At 35.2% G+C, this 20,308-nt stretch overlaps 3 protein-coding genes across 3 annotated transcripts; 1 reads left to right on the top strand and 2 right to left on the bottom strand.

Annotated features, from left to right (window-relative positions):
- Positions 1-4,398: 4,398 nt before the first annotated feature.
- On the bottom strand, positions 4,399-6,529 carry LOC106397986 (transmembrane emp24 domain-containing protein p24delta11-like). The gene is made up of 4 exons (XM_048739319.1): positions 6,103-6,529; positions 5,540-5,749; positions 5,301-5,377; positions 4,399-4,788 (listed from the first exon to the last, which is right to left on the bottom strand). The coding sequence occupies exons 1-4, from the start codon at positions 6,319-6,321 to the stop codon at positions 4,644-4,646; spliced, it is 651 nt and encodes a 216-aa protein (XP_048595276.1). The 5' UTR covers positions 6,322-6,529; the 3' UTR covers positions 4,399-4,643.
- A 276-nt stretch (positions 6,530-6,805) lies between these two features.
- On the top strand, positions 6,806-12,505 carry LOC106364000 (phosphate transporter PHO1 homolog 9-like). Its single transcript, XM_013803649.3, has 13 exons — positions 6,806-7,817; positions 7,946-8,213; positions 8,290-8,338; positions 8,409-8,480; positions 8,558-8,687; positions 8,756-8,876; positions 8,957-9,215; positions 9,316-9,420; positions 9,493-9,537; positions 9,618-9,770; positions 10,105-10,383; positions 10,474-10,613; positions 10,681-12,505. The coding sequence occupies exons 1-13, from the start codon at positions 7,139-7,141 to the stop codon at positions 10,775-10,777; spliced, it is 2,397 nt and encodes a 798-aa protein (XP_013659103.2). The 5' UTR covers positions 6,806-7,138; the 3' UTR covers positions 10,778-12,505.
- A 745-nt stretch (positions 12,506-13,250) lies between these two features.
- LOC106365850 (NAC domain-containing protein 59) lies at positions 13,251-15,434 on the bottom strand. The gene is given in 4 exon segments (XM_048739317.1): positions 13,251-13,718; positions 13,720-14,001; positions 14,295-14,572; positions 14,651-15,434. Coding segments are annotated over 4 exon segments (990 nt in total). The 5' UTR covers positions 14,850-15,434; the 3' UTR covers positions 13,251-13,487.
- Positions 15,435-20,308: the final 4,874 nt, after the last annotated feature.

The raw sequence follows: 20,308 nt of genomic DNA, 5'->3' as shown, positions 1-20,308 counted from the left end.
CATACTTTCAATCTTCTTTATGCATCCTTTAGGGAGAATGAATGCCGAGGTCCAGAAGTTTATGGATCCGTATATGACTGATGATAAAAGCTGTCTCCTCCCTGCGAAAGACAAGGCTTTTGCGGACCAGCAGTTGAAATTCGAAGCAATCTTATCTATGAGGGATCTGTAGTCCGAAAACCGCAGCCTCCTATACATAAGTGGGAGCCCCAGATACCTGATTGGCATCGATCCCATACTGAAGCCAAGGCCAGATATGGCTATAGTTTCAGCATCGTTTAGACCCGCAGTGAAGAGTTCTGTCTTAGCCTTATTCATTCTCAGCCCCGACCACAGAGCAAACTCTTCCATCGTATCAGCTATGCATTGCACAGAGCTTTGAGTACCATCAGTGAAGATCATGAGATCATCAGCAAAAGCTAAGTGCGTGACCTGAAGAGCAGAAGTGTTTGGATGGTACCCAATGGACCTATCCAAGTATTTTTGCTTCAGTTGCTGCGAGAACACTTCCAAAGCAAGGACAAATAGATACGGCGATAGTGGATCACCTTGGCGGAGGCCTCTTGTTCCTTTGAAATACCCACAAGATTCTCCATTTATAGCAACTGAAAATTGGGTTGTTGTCAAGCATTTTTTGATGAGGCTTCTGAACATTTGAGGGAATTCAAGGGCTTCAAGGGTATTGAGGATGAATTCCCAGTCAAGTGTATCAAATGCTTTTTGCAAATCAACCTTTAGCATGCAGCGTTTAGATATCTTCTTCCAATTGTATCCCGATACAAGTTCAGTAGCTAGAAGAACATTTTCTACCAACAAGCGTCCTGGGACAAATGCTGATTGTGAGCTCGAGATAAGAGTCGGCAGGTGTACCTTAAGCCTGTTTGCAAGGAGCTTTGATGCCACTTTGTAGACTGTGTTGCAGCAAGATATTGGCCTGAACTCGGTGATCTTATTTGCATTTAACTTCTTAGGGACCAGGGTGATAAGAGTCGCATTCCATTGTTTCAAGAGTTCCCCTGTAGCCAAGAACTCCTTTACTGCGTTGATCATATCCCGCCCCACAGCTTTCCAATTTTCACAGAAGAATTCAGCTGGATACCCATCAGGCCCCGGAGATTTGTTCTTCGGGAGGGACAAGAAAGCATCTTGAATATCTTTGTCAGTGAACGGAGCCGACAACGCAGTGATAGCTTCTTGGGAGCATTTAACTTGCACAAGAGAAGCAATATCTGTTGGCGTGGAAGTTGTTGGTGTATTGTTTCCACCAAGGAGACGATGAAAGTAGGCCACAACGTGCTGCTTAACTCCATCAAGGGTATCAATCACCTTGTCATCATCATCCAAGAGGAAATGAATGTGGTTCTGATGCTGCCTAGTCTTTATAACCCGGTGATAGAAGGTTGTATTTGCATCACCCTTTACTGTCCATTGAATCCGAGTTCGTTGCTGAAGGAATCTGTCCTCAGCTTTCGCTAATGTGAACCATTTAAGGTGTGCTTCGCGCTCTGCTGCAGAATTGATCGAGTTGGGGGCAGTTAACGATAGGTGTTGACACTGGGTGAGGTGCACAAAAGCTTCTTGCACTCGCTTCTCCAGTTCTGAAAAATTTTCCTTATTGAAAGAGCAAATAATAGGCTTCAGGTGCTTTAGCTTCTTTGAAACGCATAATTGCTTTGACCCATGAAAAGACAGAGAGTTCCAAGTGGATTTGATGAGCTCCGCAAAATCAGGGTGCAGGTTTAAGTGCGCAAAGAAACGGAAAGGGCGCTTCTGGGGGGGCTTTAGCTGATCCAGGAAAACACAGCAGGGGCTGTGATCAGAGATTCCAGGTTCTCCAAAGACAGCAATAGATTCAGTGAAATGCTCCATCCATTCTTCATTGCAAAGAACTCGGTCTAACTTCTTAGAGATAGTAGAGTTAGACCAAGTGAAAGTAGTACCACTGAACTGAAGATCAGATAGAGAGCACCTGTGTAAGCACTCTCTGAAGTCACGCATACCCCGAGAGGAAATAGATGGATCAGCGCAGGAGTGTTCTGACGGCGATATGATTTCATTGAAATCACCCATAATAAGCCAGGGAAGACCGCAAAGCTGGGGTAGGCAGGAAACTGTTTCAAGCTCATCCCATAATAGTCTTCGTTCTTTTCTGCAGTTCGAACCATAAATAAAAGAGACTCCAAACTCACACGATTGAAATGGCAGTTTGACAAGGCATGTGATCATTTGGAGGGACTTCGTTATTATTTTCAGTTGCACTGATGGCTTCCAGACGACCCAGAGCTTTCCAAGATTGGAGAACTCATAATTCCCCTCATAAGACCAGCCAGGCAAGATTTTATTAACTATAGAGACCGCATTGGGCTGCTGTACATGGGTCTCAACAAGACAACCAAACAAAGGATTATATTTACGAATCCATTTCCTAAAACCCCGCTGCTGTACAGAGTTGTTTATTCCACGTATATTCCAGCAGAAAAGATCCATAAAGAGGGTAGAGATTAGAGGATTAAAGGGCCTCCAGCCCTGGCTTTCATATTCAACCGCTTCCTGTGTCTTTTGGAAAAGAACTCAATGAAGCCATCACTGTCATCATCCTGGTTTCCTTCATCAGTAGAGAGAGATATATTCGAGGAGGAAGAGGAGGATGAGGCAGTGCTTGATTTTTGCTCCAAAAGGCAGCCATCTGATGATAGATCCACATAGAGACTACCTTTGCTCACATCGTGGGTGACAGAGCCCGTGTGATCACTCTGCTCATTTGGAGGAGAAATTAAGCCTGTAGGTACATAGGATCGCATGGAAGTCCCCACAGTCTCCATAGTCTTGGTTCCTACAGTCTTCCCAATCTTCTTTTCTGCTGGTTTCCAAGCTTTTTTTGGCTGACCAACAATTGGGAGTAGGCTTTTGATTGGATCTTTTCCTTTCTGTTTCCTAACATCAGGGGGAATATGGTTTGTTCTCGGACAAGCAGCAGTGGTGTGCTTCACCGAGTTGCAAGTCTCACAGGTTTTGGGAGCAGCTTTACATCTGGTAATAGTGTGTCCAAACTTCTTGCAGTGAGCACATCTAGAGGGAAGCCATGGGCAGGACACAGCTATTCTCCTTGTGTCCCCACTTTCAAAACGTGCATTTACAAACTCTGGCAGGGGCTTGCGGGGATCAATGACAGTATAAACCTTCGCAACTTCGATGTTGGTGAGATTCTCTGTAGACGGATGCAGGCATACAGGGTGACCAACAAGACCTGCAATCTCTTGGAGAGCATCCTTATTGAAGAATTGAAGAGGAACACCGGTGAGCTCAAGCCAAACGGGTACCATTTCTAACTCCGGTTTCACTTGCTGGATTCCTGGAGACCATTTGGAGACAAACATGGTTTGACCATCGATTTGCCACAAATTTTGACTGAGGATGCGACGTCGAGCATTTGGACAGGGAACGCGGAAAAGGAAAGCATTTCCTTCCATCTTATTTACCGTTATGTCTCGCCTTTGGCGACTCCAGATTCCATTTACAATGGCATGAACGGCACCACGAGCAGGGGGTTCCTCATAGAACTGACCCAAGATAAAATACTCCCAAGCTTTCTTATTTTTCTCAACCACTGCGTTTGGGATTGTCACACATGCCTCACCAGAGTCGAGAGTATACGGAGTTTCCTTTGGGCAGAGTTTGACAGAAGCTTCTTTGACAAAACCTCTCCAAAGGTCCGCCGGTGATTGTTTGGTTAAAACAGGTGGAGGCGAAGCTTTGTCCCCAGCGGAAGCCTTTTCAGTCTCTTGAGGGTTCAAAGTTCTTCCTTTTTCACTAGGTACAGTCGGGTTGCTTGCAGCTAGGGTGTTCATCTGGATTCTAGGTACCGAGAAAGATTCTGTAGCTAGGGTTTCAGATTTGGGGGTTTCGGGTTCCTTGGCCAGAATAGAGTCTTCCTGGGCAGGGGTAGAGAACTGAGACATCTGAGCGGGGGCTCCGGCCAGAGGAGAGGCAGTGATTTCCTTCGATTTGACGGCTGAGAAAACAGGCGTCGAGGTTTTTTCTGATTCTGGGGGAGAGGTTTGCCGCTCCAGTGGGGAGACGACGAGGGGATGCTTTTTCGGGGGTTTCTTTTTTGCCATGGAGGCGGGTGGGGGCCGCCGCCGAGAACGGCGACGGTGAAGGAGAAAGGAAAGGGTTCGCGTTTTGAGAGAAAAGGGTTTAGGCGCGTGAGGCGCGTGAGGCGCGTGTCATCTTCAAGTAAAAATTCGTATTATCCGTAATCTAGTGATGATGTCTTTTGGTTTAACAAATCCAGCTATATTCCTTTCCGTCCTGTTAATGACCTACAAGAGGATTTTATGCAGTATGAGCTGTCTAGCTATATTCCTTTCCGTCCCCCCGTTTAGGTGTCCGCATATACGGCTTGGAACGAGAGATTTGTCTATCCCATGCGAGCAGGCAGAGCATCTTACAACACTGTTAACCATTAGTGAAGTATAAAAGATGAGACACAAGACATTAATTAGTACGACTTTGGGATAACCAGAATATATAATGTTAAATTCTCAAAATCCAAGATAAAGAAAGTTATTCTTTTAGTACAAAAAGAAACTAAATCCGAGGACACAAAAATCTGATAAAAGTAAGAGAAACAACTTGTTTGATTAGAGAAGCTTCTTCCTTTCCAAGAATGACTTGAGATGCCATAGTTGTAGACAAGCGACCGACAACGTAAACACGAATGACAGTAAACTTAGAGCAGCCATTCTCGAGTTTGTCGATCGATTTAGCTCCTGCATTTCCCGTTCCCTGTCACAGTTCACATTAGCGATTACGAACTCATCATACTGGTTTTGTTTTCCTAAAATGGATCGTGTAAATCGAATACTCAATAATTTTATAACCTATATCTAATTAAAATGGGCTAAAAAATTTATGTATCTTGCAATGTATGTTAGATTAGTAGCGGAATGATGAAATAGACAAATAAACAACTAATAGAAACATTTTACTTTTTTTTTATAGAATTTCAAAAGAATATCAGAGAACATTACTTGATAGATTTTTTGGGCCAGAAGACGTTTAGGTTTTTCTAACTATACAATTTGATGAATGTCTGAAGTGGTAAAATAGTGAATTGTGTGTTTCCAAACGTAAAATCCTAAAAAGGTAAATACTGTATACAACTCATCACCAAAATACTCTTATCATCAACAAATGTACAGGCGAAAAATCAAATGAAATTATGATTTCTAAAACAAAAGAAGAGATAATGAAGAAGAAATAACATTTTAGGTTAAAATTCGATTGCTTAATTGTACCTTTCCCGGAGTTCAAACATTTCGTCGTGTATAGATTCTGTCACGTCTAGTAGTTTCCTCACCTCCACCTCCAGCATCTGAGCATAAACATCATCTTACTAAAATTAAATTACACATAGAGAAATACGGTTTAGATCGACATGCGCTTAGTAACGGAGAAAAAAACTAATTAGCTAGGTTTTAATATATATGGTTTTGGCAAAAAAACAAAAAGCAAGGTTTAGATATATAGTTTGTACGTTGATCTGGCCTCTCTTGGCGATGGTGGCCCAATCTTTAGCCTCCACGCCACTTTTCCACTCGAAATCAACTGCGAACTTGGCCGTAGGTCTAAAACCGAGAGCCACAAAACACGTTGTGTAATCGCCGCTTTCCATCGCCGTGAAAACGAATTTTCCAGACTCCACATTTTCTGCATGATGCTGACTGTGCCCTTTAGGCGACGTCACCTTATACATACATTTTATACGTAAACAATGAGTCTTTTTTGTTAAGGTTAAAACTTTTCCGGTTTAGTTACTGATCCGGTTTTAACAATATTGAATCATAGATTATAATTTATAACTAAAGCTTACAGTCAGGGGCGAAGCCAGGTTACCCACTATGGGGGCCTGTGCACCCATAATATTTATTTATAATGTAATATTCATATAGAAAAACATAAAAATTTAGTTAGAGCAGGTGGAAAAGTGGTGTTGTGCACCCATACCAAACCCGAGTTCGAAACCACCTTGTGACTTTTTACATGTTGTAATCAATAGTGCACCCACTTAATTAATAACCTGGATTCGCCCCTGCTTACAGTAACATATATTTTGTGGGAAGCAGGAAGATGCAGAGCTTCGTTGGGATTGACGACGGAGTAATTTCCTACAGTCATATAATTTATTTTGATGTCGTCGGAGATGCATTTGGTGATGCCTGATTCCAGATCCAGTCTCATCGATTCTCCTATTCTCAGCATCAGTGTCATCATTATGATCCATCTTAACGTTGTCAGCTGAATCTTTAGCAAATCCATCTTCCAATAACACAAGAAATTAAAAAATAAAAAGAAATGGTTGGAAGAAAATATATGTAGTTGTTTTGATTCTCATGTAGCTTATACGATCAGCTTCCGTGTAACAAGGAACTGATAAGTTTAAGTTTGGTTTGGGACTAGAGGAACATACACACTTGTGGTTACAAAACACTAATGAAGATCTGAAACCCAAAAATAGGGTAAAACTCTCCTAATCTCGCCCATGAATAGATGAAGTACCCTGAAAGCATCTTTATTAGTAGTTTTCTTAAGTGGATTTCTCAACGCAAATTTTACTAGTAATGTTTATTTTTCATACTATAGATATCTATTTGCAAATTATAATTCCTAGAACTAGGATAGTTATCAAACGTTTATATGGGATCTGAAGCCTGAATTTTTGAATACTCCAGAATAAAGGAATTTAATATGTGTTATGGATTTACAACTTTTTCGCAATCTACAGTATTCCGATATATATATATCTAAAGATCACTTCTGACAAATAAATTTTCACACACATGTAAAACCAAATAATTATATACATAAAAAAGGTGTTAAAAAAATAGATATATTAAAAAGTGGTGTACATACATACAAAGATAGTCAGACAGACTCGAATGTGACGTTAGTGAAACCGATCTAGTTCCAGTTCTTACTCAAACAATTTTTTTATAGAAAAAATAGAGATTCTCAAGAGAAAAACAAAAAAAGGATTAACAACCAAAAACAAGAACTTCTTGTTGTTGTTTCAGCTAGGGCTTTCCCGGGAGAATCCAATCTTTACGGGAAAATAAACCAGATCCAGGGGTAGAAGATGAAGTTTGGAAAAGAATACGAGACGCAGATGATCCAAGAATGGCGTGAAGCCTACATGGATTACCGTTCTCTCAAAGCCATCGTCAAACAGATCCTCCGTCACCACCAAAAAAAACAACAACAACAACGTCCACCTCCTCCTCCTTCTCAACAAAACGGAGAGAGTGCACCGTCGCTCCAGCCCAACGGCGGCGCAAACCAAGTCGGAGAGGAAACCGGTCCAACAGGGTTATCAAGAACCATATCTCTCTACCGCGCATTTAGCGGTCTGACCAACCGATCCAGAGGCTCCCCGAAGAAATCACACAAACAAAACAATCCTCTAAGCAGCAAACGCCACCACCATTACCATCTCTTCGACGACGACGAGGATCAAGTCATTCTCATCAACGAAGACAAGACGGGAACCTACACGACGACGTTTCTATGCTCGGCCGAGGAAGGAGGAGATATGGACGTTCAGTTTTTCCGGCGGCTTGATGGAGAGTTCAACAAGGTGTTGAGATTCTATAAGCAGAAAGTGGAGAGTGTTATGGAGGAAGCTGATGAGCTTAGTAGACAACTAAACGTTTTGATCGCTCTTAGGGTTAAAGTTGAGAATCCAAACATTGTTTTTCCCAACATTAGTGCTGTCTCTAGTGCTAGTTCTTCTCCACATTCAACCCCTAGGGCTCCAGGTTTAGCTCCATCTCTCATCAAAATAACAGTTTTATATTAAGGGTTTCTAGATATGTGGCATTTTACTGGTGCACAGAGATTTAAATCACTTCCAGAATCAACTTTTTGTGAATGTTTTGATGTGTAGCCACTTCACCACTGGAAGTGATCAAAGAAGTGGAACAAAAGGAAGACAAGAAAGACAAGAAAGTCTACAAACCTGCTCCAGTGGAAATGTTGGATCATATAAAGATCAAGATCGAAGCGGAAACTCCATTGCAAACTCTTAAATGCATGATCATGGGTCTCACAAGCCAGCAAACCTTCAGCAAAGTTGAGCTTAAGGGTGCTGAGGAGCTTATGAGCCGCGCTTTTGTTGAGTTCTACCAGAAACTTAGGTTCCTAAAGAGTTATTGGTAAGAATTGTTACTCTTTAGATCTTCCCAAAAAACTATGTATTCTCATCATCTCTCTCTCTCTATGTGTTTACAGCTTCTTGAATCAGTTGGCATTTTCAAAGATATTAAAGAAGTATGACAAGGTTTGTAACCTCCTAACCTAAGCATCTGTTCTTGCTTTGATTTGATATTTTATTTTTGTAATGTTCACAGACTACTTCGAGGAATACATCAAAGCCTTATCTAAACACAGTGGACCATTCTTATTTAGGCAGCTGCGATGAGGTTATTATAAGAACCAACCAACCAACCCCTCTTGCATGTTACATTAAAACCAGACTTTGATCTTTTAACATTTTCAGGTCTCGAGGCTCATGTCAAGAGTGGAAGCCACGTTTATTAAACATTTCGCCAATGGAAATCACCGAGACGGGATGAAATCTTTAAGGCCTAAAACTAAGAGGGAGAAACACAGAGTCACATACTGCCTCGGTACTCAAAAATCTTTTAAGTTTTATTTCTTTCTGGTAGACTAAAACATCATCTTCATATGTCTACAGGCTTCTTGTCTGGTTGCGCTGCCGCTCTCGCAATTTCAATAGCCGTTGTTGTACATATAAGAGGCATAGCGAAAAGCGAAGGCAGACATCAGTACATGGAGAACATCTTCCCTCTTTACAGGTTCGTTTCGTTTTTTAAACGTTACATTCATCATTTTGCGAGTTCAAATCCGCGGTTATTGTAACGCCTTTTATCCGCAGCTTGTTGGGGTTCGTTGCGGTTCATCTGTTTATGTTTGCAGGAAACATATACTTCTGGAGTAGATATCGAGTAAACTACCCGTTTATCTTTGGTTTTGAGCATGGGACCGATCTTGGTTACAGAGAAGTTCTTCTAGTTGGCGCTGGTCTAGCAGTTCTAACATTCGGAGGAGTACTCTCGAATCTCGACATGGAAATGGATCCAAGAACCAAAAGTTTTAGTGTCATCACGGAGCTAGTTCCTTTAGCTCTTCTCTTCGTAAGTTCTTGATCATTGATATCAATGTACATCCGATATTATATATGATCACAGTGCTTGTTGTTAGCTGTGAAATGTTATTTTTGGCTTATGATCACAGTGCTTGTTGACGGTATCATTCTGTCCATTCGATATTATATATCGGGCAAGCCGATATTTCTTCATCGGATCCGTCATCCGTTGTGTTCTAAGCCCGCTCTACAAGGTAACGTGCGATCCAAGTAATCTCTGTAGTATACTGTTCCATAGAGTTGATGACTTTGTTGTATATTGCTAGGTTATTCTCCCGGACTTCTTTCTCGCAGATCAATTAACGAGCCAGGTAACGAGTTGGTTCGTTTTAGGATCCGGTTATCAAGTTTGTGTGTTTCTTTAGAATATCATTAGGTTTTGGTTTGGCAGGTGCAAGCATTTAGAAGCTTATTGTTTTATGTTTGCTATTATGGATGGGCCGGGGATTTCAAGAAACGAACACATGAATGCTATGAGAGTGAGATTTATAAAAAACTCTACCTTGTCGTTGCCATCGTTCCTTACTGGTTCCGCTTTGCTCAGGTACTAAATCTATATACGTTTACATGAAAAGCAATGTTTGTATATGTTACCAATCAGACGTCTTGCCCTGGACTAGACTTATATTAGAGTTAGATGTTCGTCACCAGATGCCAACTCCTTTTAATATGATATTATCCGTTTTAAACCTAAGCCCTGGTAAAAGAAAAAATTGGAAAGCTTTTTTTTCAAAATATCTCATCATCATAAGAGGAGTTGGACACTATTTATATGGAGTATTAGATTTTTTTTGTCTACTATTTTGGGACTTGGATTGCCTATTTATCTTAATATATATTCAAAATGTTCAAAACTATTTTTTTGTTTTGGTTGCAAGTGTATAAGGAGGTTGGTAGAGGAGAAAGACAAAAATCAGGGCCTAAACGCGCTAAAGTATCTCTCGACTATATTGGCGGTTGCGACTAGGACAATCTTCGAGATGCAGAAAGGGAGGTACTTGCTTACTGTGGCTGTAGCAACGTCGACCATTGCCACATTGTTCAATACTTACTGGGACATTTTCATGGATTGGGGTCTCATGAACCCCAACTCCAAAAATCCTTGGCTTCGTGACAAACTCTTAATCCCTCACAAAAGCACATACTTCATTGTCATGGTAATTAAAAACAAACACAGAAGCTTTTCTTTTTCGTGGAATGTTATAACTTATTAACTGTTGGACTGAGATGTTGTAAATTAAATGAAGGTGGTGAATGTGGTGCTGAGGCTGGCTTGGATGCAGACGGTTCTTGGGATTAGAGAAGCTCCATTTTTGCACAAAAGAGCTTTGGTTGCTGTTGTTGCCATCTTAGAGATTATTCGTCGTGGCATTTGGAACTTTTTCAGGTTCAAATTTTACTTTTAAATCAAGAAAGATGAATATTTATGTTATAATTTGGTGTGTTGCAACCAGGTTGGAGAATGAGCATTTGAACAATGTGGGGAAGTACAGAGCCTTCAAGTCTGTACCTTTGCCTTTTCAAGAAGCTGGAGGAAACAAGAGCATGTAAACTATACATATAATTTCTCCCAAAACCAAAAACAAATAGCAGCTGAATTTGGATTAATTTTTTTATTATATCGTATGAAAATTGATTCTTCCTAATTTTCATAAATTAATTTTGGGTTATTTATTTGTTAATGTGGAATTAACAGATATGTACACAAAAATATATAAAAGGTTAATATTATAAACATATTATCAGACAAAATTCAAAATGTAGATGAACTGGACTTCTTCCGCATTTTTAATTTTTAATGAAATATATAAGATGTGATTAGGTTCTGCATCTATGAAGATGTTGTGCTTGTAATCTTTATACATCCTATCTATGCTATTAAAAGAGAAAAATTCTTTAAAAATCTACTTAAACAAAGTTGTTACACCATTTAATTATATTTAACTATTTTTTGTCTTATCTTATATATTTGTAACCAATCATACATTATTCATCTAATCTATTAAAAATTTTGTACTTAGCCGTAAGTTTTCCGCGAAAGTTACCTTCTCATACCACTAGTATTAGACACAGAGTTTTGCATTTAAATTAAACCGGCACACACGATTGCTTAAATAAATTAGATTTATAAAGCCATCACTAAACCACTTAATCCTCGGTTGCTACATATAGTTGTGTACACTGAATAAAACACAACATTTTGCCTTATTACTAAAACATAACGTTTAACTTTATTATATGCTGGCTGTGATACTACTTTCCTTCCTCTTCGTGTACATCATATTCCATTGTTATAACAGCTCCTGTTTTTTCAGTCTGTACAATTTGATGTACTTGATTAAGCTTGAAAATTTATTCTTTCGTTCATAATATATTTCATGATTTATATATATTAAAAAATTCAACATCAGAACAATTTGATAATACCAGTATAAATTATTTTGTTCAAAATCCAGACTAATCATTTATTAATTTCCTAGAATAAAAAGACCTTCCAAAATCTATTCCTATATTTAATCAAATCTTCTTAACAATCACAATATCAAATCATTCACGTAACTAGCAGATGATATTTTTTTGGTTTATACTTTTGCAAATCACATTTAAATCAAATAATTTAAAAGGTCCACATTTTCTTTGTTAAATATGATGTACCATTTTTAAAATGATAACAAACTGGCCCAATTAAATATAGCATATTGGGTTTGCTATAATTACCAGAACCATGTATTTTTTGTTTTTTTGGTACCTTTTCGTTAGTTTAGATTATTACTGTTTAATTATTACTTTAAAATATACTTTAAATCACAAAAGTTTTATAAAGTATATAAAATATACTTTATATTGTGATTAAATAATGTTTAATGAAATAGAAAAGTTGTTCCAAACCCTATAAATCATCCTAATTTCTACTTGGACATACTAAACAAACTGAACAAAATACATCAATCTCAAAACTCTATAACTATGAAACTGTAACATGAATTTTTAATATATAATTATTTAGAACATACACCCGCGCGGACGCGCTAGATATATTAATTGAGAATCATTTAAAAAGTTGTAATCTTAATTTTGTACTAATTAAAAAGAGATCATTCTTAGGTGTCACTCAATTAAGATGTCAATTTAGATTACGTGGCAGCTTAATAATCAATTGGAAAAAAATGTTGGTCTAAATTCAATTACTAGAGAACATTATATTAACCTAAATTTAAGAAGTATGTATTTTTTCCTTAAATAATATGATTAACATATATATGTCAATTAATGACTATGAATAATAAATATTTGATAAGAATTTTTGCATCATTCTTCATTTTTATTTAATTTTATATTATTTTAAAAAGTTAAACAATCATATTAACCATATAATAAAAAAATAGATTTTTTCTTATATGTTATATTTTGATTTTTTTAAAATGACTTTAAATTACAAAAATGAGAAAACCTTATATGTTATATTTTAATTTTTTTTAAACGACTTTAAATTACAAAAAATGAGGAAATCAAATCTTATATGTTAGATTTTTTCTTATATGTTATATTTTGAATTTTTTAAAACGATTTTAAATTATAAAAATGTAAGTTTTTCTAAAACATACGACTAAAATCATTAAAATAACATGTATTAATTTGATGATTGATCTGAAACCTTTCAAAACTATATGGAAAATAAAAATCAAAACAATTCAACTGTGGAAACAACACCGTTCAATTTTTTCAAGAATGTGTTCGGTGGAAAAAAATAAGATTTTTGTGTAATAATTTGCTTAATATTCAATCCGATCAACCCATGATATATTAATTATATTTTAGTTTCACAATTTTTAATGAAAAACTGATCCAGTCCATCGGAAAAAATTATATAATAACAACAAAAACATTGTATATGTATAAATAAAATGATCAAATATATATAAAAAAAATTATCGATAATATATACAAATAAACCCACCTGCGCCTTGGTATTAAGTATTATGTGGAATGAGAACCTTGCTCCTCTTGTCATGTTAAAGAGGGAAAGAGAATCATGGAGCCTTGTCTAAATAAGAGTACATTTGGTAAGTTATTGTACATGGTAAGAGAATCAATCTTCGCAGGCTAGTTTTTTTATACAAAATGTTACAAGTTTCTTTCAATATCTTTCTATAACCTAAAGTCCTAGAGTCTACAACCTAGAGCAAAGCCAAAACACCATAACCCCCTAAAATACCCTATAATTGTCTTCCCCCAATTTGATATGTTACACTTTCCAAATTCAGAAATTCCAAAAGCAATCCATCTCAACCGGAGCTGCTGAACCAGAAATATCGTGACCGTGCCAAGAACTCGCGGTTAATTCGTTCTCCGATGTACTGAAATCCTGGAGATCTTTCTTAAACTGTGTTTCTTCACTGTCAAGCATTATCTTCAATATTGGAGAATTATCTTGCATAATCATAGGATCAGAGTGTAGTATAGAACCAATGTTCGGTATCATCAAGTGATCGAGTCGATGAAGAACCAAACATGGTAAAGTTACATTCATCTCTTGACTCGGAGAGGTGACTCTTGTCCTCGGTTGTTTGGTCGGAGAAGCATGTCACGTGAGACAACGACCCGGCGAAAGTGTCTCCTCCTCCGCTCTTGAGGTATGGAGAAGAATCCATCAGGGGAGGTAAACCGACCGGTTCAATATGGTTGATCCCTGAACCGAGCTTCATTAAACTGGAGATATGCATCTTCTTACCATCTGCATGTTTCTGAAAAATTCTACTAATAACCCATTCGTTCTGCATTCACAAACAACAACACATTCATATATCAAATCCAACTTCACAACAAAAGAAAAAAAAATTACACACAAGTATGCAATATAACGTTTAAATTTGTAATATGGTGACAAAACCATAAATAAGAGATGTTTTTGCATGTAACATACGTAACAAACTATTATGTAAGATAGCGTGTCACTTGAGCAACAAGTGTGATGTGTATCAAAGGTCAGTTACTGTAACTATTACATTGTTACCTTCTTCTTTTTTTTTCTTTTTTTTTTGTAACTGTTATTACATTGTTACCTTACCTTAGCAGTTTTAGGATTATTGTCGATTGCATATTTGCCTTCTAAGCGATATTCGTGCATGACCCAATTGGTTTTTACTCCTTTAGGAGCTCTTCCTTTGTAGAAAACCAAAGTTTTCTTCATACCAACAATACATTTTTCTTTGAAGATCTCTTTGTCTTTGCCTGTAGCTTTCCAATAACCGGCCTTAGTAGCCCGGTTCGTCCTTAAACCAGTCGGGTATTTCCGATCTCTTACGCAGAAGAAGTACCACTCTTTTTCCCCAATCTTAGCCTTCCCTGTTCCACCATGAAAACAATGATTAAACGAAAAAAAACATAGAAATATACAGAAAGTAAAAAAAGAGCTAAACTTACATGGTAAGTCCCATGGTTCAACCTTATTGAGATCAACTTCACCAATGGCTATAGCGGAGAAGAAGGTGTTTAGAACCTTTGGTCTCAGATAGTAACTTATGAGTTCTTCATCTGTTGGGTGAAATCTAAAGCCAGGTGGCAAATCAATCTGCTCCGAATCTTCTGTTATCTCCCAGGTTCTTGATACCTCGCCATCCATTTCCTTCAGAAATTATCAAAGGTGAAGCTACTCGTTATTGGTGTTGAAGATGAAACAAGAAGATAGAGAAAGAGTTCTTGATGTGAAAGAAGAGGAAGAACTTGATTTTTTTTGTAAGAGAGAAGAGAAGTTAGTTTGAGCAGGCAAGCTCTTTTTTTTTTCGAAACAGAGCAGCCAAGCTCTTATAGTAGTTTATATCAAACGAATAACCAAAAACTAAATACTTTTTATCCACCAATAATTGGTCACTATTTGGTATCAAATTATTATTTTCTAAAACTATTTTAATTAATTAATATGATTATAAAAATGAAACTATAAGCAGAAGAGAGAAACAAAGTTTTATAATATTGTACCAAAAAAGTTATATAATATAGAAATATCAGTTATATGTTAATAAAAGTCTATAACTGTAGACCCAACACAACTATAACATAGCTCCCAAAAATTCTTATAAATTAGATTTTGGTTTGATCCTATATTTAGTTTTCTTAACAGTTAGATAGAGGAGAGTAAGATGCGTAGAACGATAGGAACCTTAAGATGGCTAATTATGAAGATATTTTGTTTTATTAATATATAATTAAATCTTTCTTTTTTAGAAACTTTAATACATAATCTCAAAGTAGCTTTCACAGTTTGACCAAGAACAGTTCACCGGTGGCTACCCAATTCTATTCTTGATGCGATAAGAACAATCTTTATCACATCACGGATGACGCTTTTGTCCATTCTTTAAGCTAACTATCAAACTTTAAAACAATATTATGATATATGGTCGTAATTTTAATAGAAATAATATATCTTAATTACCAGGTAGTTGAATAATTCAGTAATTTTAATTAAATGAATAACATGGATGATGCACCAGGTTTTAATCAATGGAATTCAAAGAATAATAGGATGTATAGATTACCAAAAAAAATTTTGTATAAACCCTTGACATTATTTTAGTGTCAAAATTAACTATACTATTTTAGTGTAATTTCAACACTAAAACCAAAGTCTTTTTCAACCATAACACTAAACTTCACACTAAAACTATTTTATAATATTATATGTATTAAGTTTTTTTATTTATCACTTATTTAATTATATATTTTAGTAATAAAATAAGTAAATAGTATTTTAGTGTAGTGAATAATGTCATACCAAATTTGATGTTAAATTTTAGTGTTGTACTAAACTAATGTGATTTTTGCAGTTCAAGAAGATTTGATCTAAAATTATATTAAAATAATGTTTTGTAGTCGGGTTGGAGATGAACTTAGTAATATGTGACTTCTTTATATTATAGAAATAAACAATTGTATAAATATTTTATTTCTTCTGAGCCCCTATCCCTCAAAATCACGTGGCGGTTTTGTCTCTATAGTCTATAACCGGCAAGAGTTCCAACCTTTAATTTTCTTCTGATCAAACGGTTTGGTACTTACTGTAGACGGTCAACGTCATAAATAGTAGATGAAAAAGCCAGAGAAGACACGTGATTAGATAGATCTCAATGGTCTTCAAAAGGTTTAGCACTAAGAAGCTCTGTTAATCATTTAAATTTAACTTCGTAAAGTGGGGTTCGACCAGTTTCCTGGCGCGAAACATCAGTAAGCGATTCGGAACGACACACGTATCGGCTTACTAATGGATATTTTGTCATGTAAAGACATGTTAGGCGACCCAATTTTGTGGCCATATTAAAGTATTCCCTCTGTTTTAAAATTACATATTCTAAAAAAAACTTTATTTCAAACAATCTATTTTTAACATTTTCAATATATATTTTATTAATTAATTGCAAAATTTAAAAAAATTAGTTGCATTTATTGGATTTTTATTAGCTTAAAATCATGGAAAAAATAATCACAAAAAATTATACACATTTAATCCATTTTATTAAAATGTACAATAAATCTAAAATATGTAACATTTTTTTTTTTTTTTGTAAAAAAGCTTTCAATTAAAAAAAAAACAAAGTACAAGATGTGATTTGTTAAGTCACATAGTTTGAGAAAGTTTAGTACATAAAGTAAGCATTGAAAGAGCTATAGAAACCCAATGAGTTAGAACAACTCTTTAGTTTAACCAAACTTGAAAGGTTTCTTGTGCGCTTGATTAGGAACCTCGACCCTTACGACCTCGGCTTCCTCGTCCACGAACTGTATGCCATTCCATCTCTTGGTACCTTTGTGTACGCTTGAGCAGCCTACCCCCTCTTGACACACTTCCATATTCATCCATTTGCTCATTAATATGGAAATCACTTTCCATATTACCATGCTCTTGGATAAACTTGGTTGAGTGAGGGGTCATGATTGTTGGATCATTTCCTGAGGGTGTAGCACCCTCATTACTGATAATAGCAGATGGAACATTGTCCATACCTTGGGCTGGAGTAGTGTGAGCAGATGGTGAACCTGCTAGTATAGAGGCTGAAGTTGACTTGGCACTAGGAGACAAGTGTTCGAAAGCAATGGAGCTATTCTTAGGAGAAGTAGCTCCCTGAGATTCTGAGGAAGTTTCTGAACCTTCGGATTGGGAAGGAGAATGATGAGGCTGAAGCACTGTTGAAAATTTAGCTACTGTTTGAATTGGCAATATATCTGTGCTCACCTTAGGCATGTTGCTCACCGGTGTCTCTTTACTTGATTCAGTGTTTACCAACAAAGGATTGATATCAACCACAGGAATCTCCACCTCTTCCTGATCTTGTTTACTTTCATTATTGAGAACCAAATATGTAACATTTTGAAATAAAAAAAACTAATTATCATTTTAATGCTTCCTTTCTCTAAAGTCTCAATTTAATCAGGAGTATCGAAAATGGAGCTGGCAACTTGATAATATATTGCAACCACTAAATAAGGTCAGATATGGATCCAACAGATGATCCATATTTATTGGGCCTTGGCTCATTTAGATATACAAGCCATGTTATTCAAAGGGTTTTTGGAAATATTTGTAATCCGATATATTTGTCCGAACAATCAATTATCCAATCTGAGTTAATCCGTAGATATCTAAAAAATTTTAGATTTTTAAGTGGATAGCCAATTCGATCCGCATAAATAAAACTAAAATTAAAAAAAAAAAATATCCTCTTTGTTCCTAAAAGATCCATATTCTAGTTTTTCACACATTTTAATAAAACACATTAAATTTGCATAATTTTTTGTGTTTATCTTTTTCACAATTTTAAGCCAAAAAATATCAATTAGTTTAATTAAAAATTTGGAAGTTTGCAATTAGTTAATAAAACATACATTGAAAATGTAAAAAATGAATCTTTTAGAAACAAAATTTTTCTCTATAATATATATTTTTAAGGAACGGAGGGAGTACAATAAATTTAATAAATAAAAAGTATTTAGCACTTATATAAAATATATTATTTTATAAGTTATATATATATATTTTAAAAAATATATGTATATATGTATGTATATAACGGATCAGATCTCCGTTCATAAAAATATTAGTATTTGTTTTGTTTCGTAGAGTTACAGATATCCAAATTTTTTTATTCGAATCGAAACGAATAACAAATCAAATAAAAAAGTTTATGGATATTTTTCCTAGCCCTGACTCTTCGACATGTTAGGTGACAATTAAGGAAAAAAACAATTTTATATGTGAAAATATGCAATAAACTAAATTATCATACATTTATTTTAAAGAGTTTAAAAGAAAAGGTTTGAAATAATATAGCTTACATACATTAAATCTAAAAGTCGAATGGATACCACAAGCCACGCAATTCGCCTTACCATTCAATTTGCATGGAACCTAGAATGTAGATTTTTTTTTTTAAATGAGGTAACTTGTATATATAATTAATCATCACCACCTTCGATTACATGATCGAAATTTAACACAACACATTAAGGATCGTGGCGAAATGTCCGGGCCATATTTTATATTCGATGGACTAATATTGGGCCACTTAAATATGAATTTTATTATTTTCATATGAACCCAGATTGATTTCAGAGTTCCAACTTCCAACATATAAATATAAATTATTTCTATATTCTTTCAGTTCATCCTACCCTTATAGTCTCATATCTTACGAACTTCGGCCACGTCACTTTACTAAGATGTGTTCGAACTTCAAACCATGATTGGCGCCATCATAGACGTTATGATTGGCAAACATATCCCGACTGTTTACATGTTTAAGGAATTAGTCAGGATTTTGGTAGATAAGGTCTTAATTAATTTTAATCATACAAAATTATTTTCTTAAACAAAGTATGCTGATAAACTGAGCCACCGACATAATAGTTGAGTTAGCGTCATGTCAAAGTCAATATATTTCAACCAGACAACCACCATGCTCCATCCATGTGAGAAGTGGTACTATAGTGTTAGACAAAATTTGAGTATGGATTAAGACTTAAAAAATCAATATGATAACACTAAAACATATTTTTGTTTCAAAACAAAAATAGTATTGATAGGGAAAATAACTAAAATAGTATTCGTTAAAGATATAAAACCATATATACACGTATGTTTAAATGATTAAAATTAAGGGTTTTTTAGGGGGTATGTATGAGTTCCGGATTAAAGATTTAGAATTTAAAGTATACATTCTAAAGTAATATTATTTTAAATAAATATGTTTAATTTTTTTTTTATATTAAAAATATAATTCATTAAGGATAACTTAGTTTTAATTTTTTTAATGAATGTTGTTTAGTCGTTTTTCATTAAAGTCAGTTAATGAGAGAGCTATTTTATGCGTTTTAGGAGAATTGTGCCAAAGATTACATTCGTATAATGGTAAAACATGCAAAAATATTCGCATGTTGTATATTACATGCTACTGTGTACATGAATTAACTTTACAAAAAAACCGAATAAATCGCATGTTAAACCTTGAGAGTGTCACATTCTCTCACTTTAAGCACTAAATGTTTTTGACTAACACTTTAAACCTTGAAAGTTATATTTTTATCATAACAAACATCCAAGTCAACTAGGTGACATGTACTGTTCATTTTGTGATGACGTGTCGTTTTTTTTAAATAAAAAATAAAATACAAAAAATTAAAAAAAAATCGATAATAATCGAAAATAATCGAAAATATTCAAAAAATCTAAAATTTCAAAAAAATATATTAAATAACAATTCAAAATTAAAAATAAAATAAATATTTTTAAAAAGTAATCCAATTATAAACCAATAAGTATATATAATATAATAACTTGAATGGTGATTCTAGATTCTGGTTTTTGGTTTTTGATTTTTTTTTAAAAATTATTTATTAATACTTAACTTGTTAAATTTTCAAAATTAATCCTATTATTGGTATTATTTATTAAAATGATATTTATTTTAGTAATTTTAAGTTTGTTTAAAAAGAAATTAACTTATAAGTGAAGTTCTGAAAATAGTAAATAACTTTGAAATTAAATAAATAACTAATCAAACTTTAGAGAAACTAAAATATATGTTACTT

This window comes from Brassica napus, chromosome A9 (assembly GCF_020379485.1).
Source record: "Brassica napus cultivar Da-Ae chromosome A9, Da-Ae, whole genome shotgun sequence".
Classification (NCBI taxonomy): domain Eukaryota; kingdom Viridiplantae; phylum Streptophyta; class Magnoliopsida; order Brassicales; family Brassicaceae; genus Brassica; species Brassica napus.
Note: the sequence above shows the minus strand (reverse complement) of the source record. Positions and strands in the feature narration are given on the sequence as shown.